We start from the raw sequence: 10,809 nt of genomic DNA, 5'->3' as shown, positions 1-10,809 counted from the left end.
ATACCTTCATATTCTTCAGATACTTCTTCAGATATTCTTCAGACACTTCTTCAGGTATCTGAAGTATCTTCTTCAGGTATCTTCTTCAGGTATCTGAAGAAGTGTGCATGCACACGAAAGCTCATACCAAGAACTGACTTAGTTGGTCTTTAAGGTGCTACTGGAAGGAATTTTTTTATTTTGTTTTAAAAAATATCAGACACTAAAAACTTCCACGAACTTCAGATGTTTCCTAAATATTGTGTAATTTTTTTTATCCCCCTGACGGGAAGTAAATTCTCACTAAAATAAACAAATCAGCAAATTTGTTTCTGCTGCTGCCGCCGCCGCCCAGTCACAGCTGCAGGCGGAAATCCTGAAAAAGTCAGCGCAGCGATCGCTCTTTACTTTTCCTAGCTCCACAGTCACGCGGCTGCGCAGTCCTCCGTCGCCAGGAGTCTATGGTCTCTCGCCGGTCTGAGGGCGATGGAGCCTGGGGCGCGTGCGCCGAGTCCCTTCCGCTCCTTTCCCAACGCCGGGGGGCGGGGCCTCGCGGCAAGCGGGGCGGGGCTAGCCGTGGCCGAGAGCAGCCCGGGCGAAGGAGTCACGGCGGGCCGCCATGGACGGGCCCGGGGAAGGAGAAGAGCCGGCCGCTGCGGAAGAGGCGGCGGCGGGGGGCGGCGGCAGCCTGGAGCTGCTGGCCCGGCGGCAGCGCAAGGAGAAGCGCGAGCTGCAAGGTGAGGGAGCCGCCTGGGGCAGAGAGACCGAGGGAAGGCAGGCGCTGCTGCTGCTGAAGGAGGGAAGGAGGGACCCCATGAAAGGGGGGCGGGGGAGCCGGGTTGCTAGGGAGCCAGGATACGAGGGTTTGTGGGTGGGCGAGTTTCACTTAACGGGCTGCATATGCAGCGCCTACACTTTGGAACTCCCCGCCACTTGATACCGGGCAGGCGCCGTCTCGGTACCTGCTTTTCGGCGCCTGCTAACAACTTCCTTGGAGGTTTCTAAGCAGAGGTTGGATAGCCATCTGTAATTCACGATGCAGCTGAGATTCCTGCATTGCAGGGGGTTAGATTAGATCAGTGGTACCCAACCTTTTTGGGCCATGCCCCACCTAAGCATCTCTAAAATCCTGATGACACCCCCCCCCCCCGCCGCAACATATAATTCTGCTTATTCAAAACGTGAACTCCTATTCACGTGAAGGAAGCCTAAAAGGCCATTCACTGTTAATAACTCATTCTCAAATTGACCCCCTTACATATCAAATTGACCTCCTTAAAAATCAAATCGACCCCCTTAAAAATCAGATTGACCCCTTGTAGGGCGTGTGCCCCACATTGGGAACCACATTGGGAACCACGGGACTAGATGATCCCTGGGGTGCCCTCCAACTCTATGATACTGTTATTTTTGTTGGGACAAGCCCACCTGGAAGCTTAGGAAGTTGCAGGAAAATCTGCTTTCTGTTTTAAGTTTTGCACATTGCAATTTTTTTCTATATTTCATTGTTTTGTCTCCTTGTAAACCGCTTTGTAGGTTTTTAAACATTGCAATCAAGCGGTATATAAATTTTATGAAATGAATGAATAGAAGCAGGAGAAAGGCTCGTGGCACCTTCAAGATCTAACAGGGTCAGTGTATCTGGCAAAGTAAATGTATGCAGCTGCCCCATATAACACGGGTTCTCTGGTCCACTGCTAGAGCAAATTGCACAGGGCTGGTTTTGACCCTGGAAGGGGTGAAGCTTTGGGTAAGATGCCTTCCTTGGTTGGGTGGGTGGGCCTCACCCAGAAGGAAAGGGCAAGGCCCCACCTCCTCACTCTTGCCACTGCTCATGTGCTGAGCGCCACCAGACAGGAGTTGCTGAGGACCACACAGGGTTGCTAGCTGACCCCCTGCAAGGATGTGGGTGTCTGCAGATGCCCAGTGATGCTGATGTTCTGGTAATGTGGGCCTGCAAATATGGCACCTTAAATATAAAACAGAAAAAAGATATGAGATGTGTTACAGCACATAGGCTTTTGTAGGTTAGATCCTGCTTCATAGGATGAAATGGGTTCATGAACTTTAATGTGCTAGAAGAGAAGTATGTTTCATCTTTTAAGGAAGCACAAGCCTCTTGCAGCACAATCCTATTCGTGTCTCCTAAGAAATAAGTTCAATTTGGTTCACTGGGAGTCCTCACTCCCGGGTAAGTGTTCTATAGGCTTGCAGCCTCAGGTCTGTAGCAAATACAGCTATGTGCTTTCTGAACCTGGTGTCGCCCAGTTTTTATTGTACTCCAACTCCCAGCCTGCATGACCAGGGGACAGGAGATTGTTGTCATCTGTCTGTCTCGAGAGACAATGGAACGCGCCTCCAGGAGTGAAGCCAAACCGCTGCGTTAGCAGCACCGAATTCTCTGGAGCACAAGCCTGGGCAGTGTGTATGGAAAGCTGGATTTGTTATTGGGGGGGCAAGTTCAGCTGCTACTGAAGATGTGATATGAGGTGCTGCTGATGCCTTACATTTGCAAAATCATATTGCAAATCTTGGCATGGCAGTGGCTATGGAATCTGGAGCAAGTCCAGCTTGCAGCACAGGAGACAAGGAGGGAATCATGTTCCCTTGTTCTGACGCTGACCCTATTACTGGATCACATGCTGCCTGTTGACATTGCACCCCAGTCCACGAGATGGGGTGCCAGTTTCCAAAGCCCACAAACAGTTTTTTGCTGTGGAGCCTCAATTAGCATTCATGACGCATTAGCAATTCCACAGATGTGTTCAGAGCACTTTCTGCAGTGGACCTCAAAAGTGGGGGAGCTGCAGCAGTGCTGGTGTTGCTGAGGTTAATGTGAGAAGCCTAAAATCAGGCTGGAAGGAGTCCAGGCTGTGGCTTCTTGTCTCATCCTGCATTGTCACAGCTCTCTTACTTAGCTTTGTGGTACCGGAAGGAGCATTGTGCATTGTAGGTTTTGTTATGTTTGCTAGGACTAGTAGCAATGATGAATATTCTTTGCTCCAGGGATAGGGAAACTGTGGCCATCAAGGTGGAGCTGAACTGCACCTTTCCATCAGCCCCAGCCAGCCAGTATGAAACACCTGCAGGGCCACAGGTTCCCTATCACTGTTTTTCTTCACTGGGTAGTCTGAACACATTATCCAGATTAAATACATACCTATATATATATACACTGGTTGAGGAACAGAATCCATTCCAGAAGTCCGTTCGACTTCTGAAAACGTTTGAAAGCCAAGGCGCAGTTTCCGATTGGCTGCAGGAGCTTCCTGCGCTCAATCGGAAGCCATGGAAGCAGCGTCGGACGTTTGGGTTCCAAAGAACGTTGGCAAACTGGAACACTCACTTCTAGGTTTGCGGCAATCAGGAGCCAAAACGTTCGAGTCGCAAGGCATTCATCAACCAAGGTACATGTTTCAGTTGTATATGTTTCAGAGCATAGAACTTAACATGTGCATTTGTGTACTTTGAGAATTTTTTTTGTAAAAAGCAACTAATAAATAATATTAAGCAGGACCAGATTTTATTTAGTTTGTTTTTTTTTTTTTTAAATCGGCCTGTCCCTTCATAGTTCCAAACAGTTCATTGGATTTCATTCCAGCATTCCAGACTGGTTTCACGTTTTGAATGTGTTCAGAAAGCATTGGTTTTGTTCCCTATTATGTTTTAAGGTTCATGCACAATAAGCATTGTAGTTAATAGTTATGTGACTGAGGCAGGTTCCCCCCTGAGATAGATACTTTCTGCAATACAGTGGTACCTCGGGTTACATACGCTTCAGGTTACATACGCTTCAGGTTACACATTCCGCTAACCCAGAAATAGTGCTTCAGGTTAAGAACTTTGCTTCAGGATACGAACAGAAATTGGGCTCCGGCGGCACGGCAGCAGCAGGAGGCCCCATTAGCTAAAGTGGTGCTTCAGGTTAAGAACAGTTTCAGGTTAAGAACAGACCTCCGGAATGAATTAAGTACTTAACCCGAGGTACCACTGTATGGGTTTACAGTACAGTTACATTAGGCAGGCATATACATTGAAAGATGTTAAATGCATTTTTTTTCTGTTCAAGTGAGCCTGGATAGCTCAGTTGGTTAGAGTGACCATGGTGCTGATAACACCAAGGTTACAGGTTCGATCCCTGTATGGACCAGCTGCATATTCCTGCATTGCAGGGGGTTGGACTAGATGATCCTCAGGGTCCCTTCCAACTCTACAGTTCTATGATTCTATGACTTCTAGCTGTGCAGCAGAACTTCTCTTGTGTGCCCCTAACTTTGTTCTGCGGGTTCTCCCAACGCTCTGGAGCAGATCTGGGAGGGTGTCAGGCACACACAGGGAGAGAAGAGGGAGTTCTGTTGCACACATGGAATGAGTGCTTTGGATACGGCCTATTATGTCACACCTGCAGTGTAGTAATTTTAAGCTTAATGATGGCCAGCTTTCCAATGATGAACAGTGACATACATAATTGCTAGGCACTCACCAGTTGTCTCACTGATTTGTGCTTCTGCAGCCAAAATCCAAGGAATGAAAAATGCCGTTCCAAAGAATGACAAAAAGAGAAGAAAACAGCTGTCTGATGAGGTTGCCAAACTGGAGGCTGAGCTGGAACAGAAACACAAGGGGGAACTTAAGAAGCTAAAGGAGACACTAACTGAACAGAATAAAGTACGTGTTGAGGGCCACTCCATTTTCAAAGCTCTGTTGGCATAATATCCACTGAAACTACGTTTGAACGTTGTTTATTTCTAACTTGCTAAGGAATTGGGTTTCAATGCTGTGACACCATTTTTGTTTTTTATTATTATTTTGGCCATGATAAATCTTATTTCGCCTTAAATGCACAGTGAGTGAATGATCGCTAAAAACATATCTGATTCTTGGAAGCCACACTGTATAAAAGTAGATGAGTTGGGTTATTTCTATGAAGCACAGTCATATGCTCAATAAATGTTTGTTGTTTATTTTCTGGCAAATGCTGATGTTGTACATTCTAGTTCCCAAGGCAAATCGATTTTGCTTGCTGGTGTCATCAAATGACAGCGAATGTCTAACTTGCTTTCCATAGTACCTGGGATACGGATTAGCTCTCTTTGTAGGTTGGGGAAGGATTTGGACTGCTATAATTTGACTGATAACAGCAGACGGGGGGGGGGGGGAACTTAACCTAGCCAGCAGGCTAGATCCTCACCTCTCTCACCCTTAGCAGGCCAACTTTGACGGTAGACAAGACTGCCCACCTGTCAATCATCTGACATCATATCAGGTGGCAACTCCAAATCAGCTGATCAGTGTCAATAGCAAGCCCCACTGGCTGTCAAATAAGTTTGCTGTCAATAAGCCCTACTTACCAAGGAGCATTTGGGATTGCACTTTAAACTCCAGATTGTTCCTCAGCAGCTGTTTCTTTGCCTGCCCTTCCTCTGATGTCACATATGATGTCAGGTGTTGCACATGGCATGGGGCAGTAGTACCTTGGGATGTTGGAATGGAAGGTGACTATTCTTCCTATACCAGACTTGCACAACACTGAGACTTCATGCAGTTTGTACCGGTTTTCTGCATAATCCCTCTTCCGGCAGCTTATCTAGGCTACAGTATGAGACAGGAACCACATATTGTGCAGGCTGAAGTACTAAGAACTCTTGGGTTGCACCATCCCTAATGTCTTAAGCCTTAGTTTAGAGTCTGAGTGATACTTCTGGCGTGGTGCATAACTTGCTTGTTGGGGCCACTAGAGAATGAATATTAAATAGGTTGGGTGAGAAACTGTGGTATGAAGAAGAAGAAGAAGAAGAAGAAGTGGAGGAGGAGGAGGAGTTTGGATTTGATATCCCGCCTTTCACTCCCCTTAAGGAGTCTCAAAGCGGCTAACGTTCTCCTTTCCCTTCCTCCCCCACAACAAACACTCTGTGAGGTGAGTGGGGCTGAGAGATTTCAGAGAAGTGTGACTAGCCCAAGGTCACCCAGCAGCTGCATGTGGAGGAGCGGAGACCTGAACCCAGTTCACCAGATTACGAGTCTACCCCTCTTAACCACTACACCACACTGGCTGTCAATGGTATGAATTGTTAAGGAACTGAAACTCCAAATGTATGCGCTATAACTTACCCTGAAAATTAGAGTGGCAAGTTCAAGAACTAGTCACTACACATTTTACATAATTCTCATTTGTCATTTAGGAAGATGCTGCAGTTATAAATATTGCAAGACTGGAGCTTGAGGACATGGAACAGATTCAGCCTCCTAGAATAACAAAAGCACAGAAGAGGCGGGTAAGGTGCTTACAGATGTGAATATTGTCTTGATTAGACAGTGAGCAACATGTAAACCCACGTGCTTCTGTGAGAGATCTGGTGTCCCCAGGGTGGCTCTGGGACCTGGTTTCAACCCCGGGGCCCAGACAGAAGCAGTCACCAGCACAGATCAGGTAGAGTGGGGTTAGAGACCTCTTCATCTCATTACATGTTATCCCGTTAAGTCACTTCTGGTCCTTCAAGCCTCTTTCATGTATACCCAAAATTGGCTACAGCTAACTAACCCCATCTTTGGAACTGGATTCCAAGAAATGCTCATGGTAACCTTTCTGGAAGGCAAACGATGTAACTGAAATCTCTGAATAAGTTTCAGTACTCCCCTTAACTTGTGCAACTTTATTGCTTTGCTTTTTGCACCGTTCTGTTAGTACAATTGAGATGTGAATCACGGGCAACTGAGACCACTTTTAATAAGCATATAATATTAGTTCATGATATGGACAAATGTGACGTCACAGTGCATTTTACTGTTTTCAAACCACAGGATAAAAAAGCAGCCATGGAAAAAGAAAGAGAAGAAAGAATTGCGGAAGCAGAGATAGAAAATTTAACAGGAGCTAGGCACCTTGAAAGTCAAAAACTCGCACATAGTTTAGCCACGAGGCAGTTAGAAATTAAGCAGATCCCATCTGATGGCCACTGCATGTACAGAGCTATTGAAGATCAGCTGAAGGAGCAACAAAACTCCTGGACTGTTGCAACGCTTAGAAGTCAAACGGCAGAGTACATGAAAAGTCACGTGGATGACTTCCTACCATTTCTAACTAACCCAAATACAGGAGATCTGTACAGTCATGGTAAGTACCGTAAACTGCTTCCCCCACTGTGTGCATATTTCTGTCATGAGTAGTGTCAGCTGTTACAGAGAAAACTGGTACCAAGTATGTTTACCACGTATCAGTGGCACAGATGTGTTAATTAAACTGCAAGGACCCCAACAGCCGCAACCCAATCTTACTTATGCTGCTCAGAAGTTAGTCTTTCTGTGTTTATTGCATGTATCCTTTAGGTAAATATGTACTGGACGGCAAACTTGTGTGCGTTGAATAGACCAGTTGCAACAAGATGTAAAGACATTACTTACTATTACCACCTATAGCAGGAGTGAGGAACTTTTCGCCCTCCAGATGTTGCTGAACTACAGCTCCCATCAGCCCCAACTAGCATAGTCAGTGGCCAGGGGTGATGGGGGTTGAAGTTCAGCAACATCTGGAGGGCTAAAGGGTCCCACACTTGACTTGTGGCTCTAAGCACATCAGAGGGGCTGAGACTTTAAGACTATCTTAATGACTGTGACCTAAATCCAGTACAGGGTTAAGCTTGCTTAAGCCTATTGAAACCAATGGACTTAAGCATGCTTAAAACTCTGCATTAGATTAAAGCTTTATTTGTTAAAGCTTTCCCCAACTAAACTGTCTCTGTCTAACCAAGGGAAACATCCCAAAGCAGAACCTCTGTGCAATCTAGGAGAAGCACAAACTATTACAGTAAACGTGTTATTGGCAAATCTGTCCATCCCTTTTATAATATTTATTGACTTTGTCATTTCACAGAACACTGCTTGGTTCTTTGCTCGTTTCTTTCCTTTTATCTGACCGGGCGACATCTTTGCCTTCAGCCTGTTTCCTCTTTGCCTTGTGTATTACTATGCAAAGTTATGTTCTTCTGCATACTTTAAGTGCCAATGTAAGCTTTCCTTTTTGGGCTTGCTCTGTTTTCCAACATTCAGATTAAAAATGGTGCACTTTCTCCCTCCAGAGGAATTTGAAAAATACTGCCATGATATAGCAAACACAGCTGCCTGGGGTGGCCAATTGGAAGTAAGTATTGTGCCCTGCTCTTTCCTAATATCTTAAATGCCAACGCTTGTTCGTTTTGAGTCTTTAGAATATTCCCAAATCTTCAAGAGACGCTGGGAATCCTGTGACCCTTCCATCGTTTTTCTCAACTCCTGTCAGTCCCAGTCTGGTCAGGAAAGATGGGAGTCCAGTAACAGTTTTCCCCACCCTACTTTTACAATAAAGAAATGGCTTCAGGTTTAGGTAATTCTTACTGCAGAGATAATCAAGAGCATTTCTGTTCTGTTTATATGGTAGAAGAACAGTTCTACTTTGTAAAAGGTTTACAGCCAACATCTGGGCCCATTCATACCACATGCTATGTTGATTGTATCTGTCTAGCATACTGAGACCACTGTCATGTCAATATGAATTAGTAACCTACTTTTATTAAGATAATAAAAAAGGGAAAAATCATATTTGCAGTGATTTTTTTTAATATAAATGTCTAAAACAATATAGGTTTTGGAGCAAAATTAGGTTGTTCAAAGAACTGATCAGAACACTTACTTTTTAAAAAAAAGTCCTTAAATTTTGTTGTAAGCCACTTAATGCTGTGTGCTACAAAGATAACTACAAATCTCATACATATATATATATATATTTAAATCTAATTGTGCCTTGCAGCTAAGGGCTCTATCGCACATCTTGCAAACGCCAATTGAAGTTGTACAAATGGATTCACCACCTATTGTTGTTGGTGAGGAATACAGGAGAAAACCACTAATACTTGTGTAAGTAGATACTTTAAACACTGGGGCTCAAAGGAGTTCTGTGTTTGAAGAAGTATATAAGTGACTGAATACATTGGTTGAATTATGTATTTAAGGGTACATTGGAGTAAGACCGTTGAATTCAGTGAGACATATTATGGGTAAACAGTCATAGTAGCATCAGGGGGAAGGGTCAACTAGCCATCTGGAGCAGATTTCAGAGGGGGGAGCGGGGGGAGAGAGAGAAGGCTTACCATCAGCTGAGCAACACCGCTGGAAATAAAACCATTGGATGCATCTATGTGGGCATGCATTCTATTTGTTTGGAAGATATCTTTGTAATTGCTATAACACCTGTTGTTTTTGCTTCTAGGTATATGAGACATGCATATGGATTAGGAGAACATTATAATTCTGTAAAACCTCTAATGGACACACCTACAGAAAATGAAAGCTAGTACAGGATTCAACAGATGATATGACGAGTGCATCTTTGCACTTTACGCTGCTTATCTTTCGATAGGTTTTAAAATTCTGCTCGAGTTTTTTTTACAAGGAAATGATGGTTTGGGGATATATATCAGATTTGTTGTATGAACTGTTAATTCAAATTTAAATCATGTTTTAAACAAAATATTCCCCAAGGTGTTTGTAATGTAACTAATAAATTGTGTATAACAGATTCCCCCCACTTGCATTCAATCCTCTCCTTTAGTAGCAAAAACAATGTTATATGTACCACGGCTATACAACCCTTCAACTATTATAAACAGCAGTCCTTCAGTAATTGCAACTAAAACATGATGGGAATATTTAATAATGTGCAATTGCTAAAAAAACTTCATGTAACAAGGAGATGGTTTCGTGATGCTTCTTTAGGTCAAATATCTTTTAACCACTGTTGTGACTAAAAAAAACCAACCTCTTGCTGAAATCTTCAGAGAACCTCCCTGCCCAGCTTAAATGGGGTTGCACATACAAACGTAACTGCCTCAGAGGCTCAGTAACACATTCCTGGTTATGGGAAAGAGCCCTATAATATTGAGTCAGACCATTAGTCTACCTAGTTCATTTGTCCACACTGACTGGCAGTGGCCTTCCAGGTTTCAGACAGGACTCTTCCAGCCCTACCTAGAGACTGAATCTCGTACCGGTCAAACAATGTGTTCTACCATCAAGCTATAACCCTTCCCTTTTACATAGACATTTTGAAGAACAAGTTTGTTTGTTCTTTAATAGGATGGCTACTGCTTTCCGCAGTCGCAGTAAAGGCAATATGGAATAAAAATGAATTTTGTTGCTGGTCCTGGTTTCCAGTTCAAACAGAGCCCCTACACAATCACTTCTGGAGTGCATGGCATTCTTTCCAAACTTGGTTGTGAAGTGACCCTCCACGTTTTATTTAAAACATGCATATGGCTGTCCTGATTCCCAGAGCAGTAGCAGGTCAAATGCTGCCATATTTCAAGAATAGGAAGAACCAATGCTTGCCATATAGAGATACTATTTCACACAAGCAGTACCTTCATATGAGCTATGTCAGACAGAGAGCCATCACATGCCTAAATCAGCCCTACACTTGTAAGATATAAAAGCCCAAATCTTTGAAGTAGCAGCTTCAGTTAAAAACTGCTACTTACAGGGAGTGCTTCAGATGCAGCTGCCAGTTATTAAACATCCCTGCAAATAATTAAACTTATGTACAGAACAATAAAACATACTTGCATATTTAAAGCACTTAGCATCACTCAGTAGCATTTTTAATATTTCAGATATGTACCATTAAGAGAAAGTTTTTCTTTTGTCTTCAGGGCTGTCACAATAGTAAGGTAAAGGTAAAGGGACCCTGATCATTAGGTCCAGTCGTGACCGACTCTGGGGTTGCGGCACTCATCTCGCTTTATTGGCCGAGGGAGCCGGCGTACAGCTTCCGGGTCATGTGGCCAGCATGACTAAGCCGCT

The 10,809-nt window shown here is 44.1% G+C and overlaps 1 protein-coding gene across 1 annotated transcript; it reads left to right on the top strand.

Annotated features, from left to right (window-relative positions):
* Positions 1 to 549: 549 nt before the first annotated feature.
* Positions 550 to 9,537, top strand: OTUD6B (OTU deubiquitinase 6B). The gene is made up of 7 exons (XM_081874690.1): positions 550 to 716; positions 4,493 to 4,647; positions 6,162 to 6,254; positions 6,781 to 7,093; positions 8,055 to 8,116; positions 8,762 to 8,868; positions 9,221 to 9,537. The coding sequence occupies exons 1-7, from the start codon at positions 599 to 601 to the stop codon at positions 9,303 to 9,305; spliced, it is 933 nt and encodes a 310-aa protein (XP_081730816.1). The 5' UTR covers positions 550 to 598; the 3' UTR covers positions 9,306 to 9,537.
* Positions 9,538 to 10,809: the final 1,272 nt, after the last annotated feature.

Source organism: Podarcis erhardii (genome assembly GCF_964252035.2).
Source record: "Podarcis erhardii genome assembly, chromosome: 8".
In the NCBI taxonomy this organism is placed as follows: Eukaryota; Metazoa; Chordata; class Lepidosauria; order Squamata; family Lacertidae; genus Podarcis; species Podarcis erhardii.
The sequence above is the reverse complement of the archived record's forward strand: the minus strand, read 5'-3'. Positions and strand labels throughout refer to the sequence as shown.

What these genes read in the sequence shown, in the direction of transcription:
- OTUD6B (XM_081874690.1), top strand. Translation starts at nt 599, where the DNA reads ATGGACGGGCCCGGGGAAGGAGAAGAGCCGGCCGCTGCGGAAGAGGCG. An exon ending in CACTAACTGAACAGAATAAA is followed by an intron (nt 4,648 to 6,161) that starts GTACGTGTTGAG and finishes TTTGTCATTTAG; the next exon opens with GAAGATGCTGCAGTTATAAA. An exon ending in AGAAAACCACTAATACTTGT is followed by an intron (nt 8,869 to 9,220) that starts GTAAGTAGATAC and finishes TTTTGCTTCTAG; the next exon opens with GTATATGAGACATGCATATG.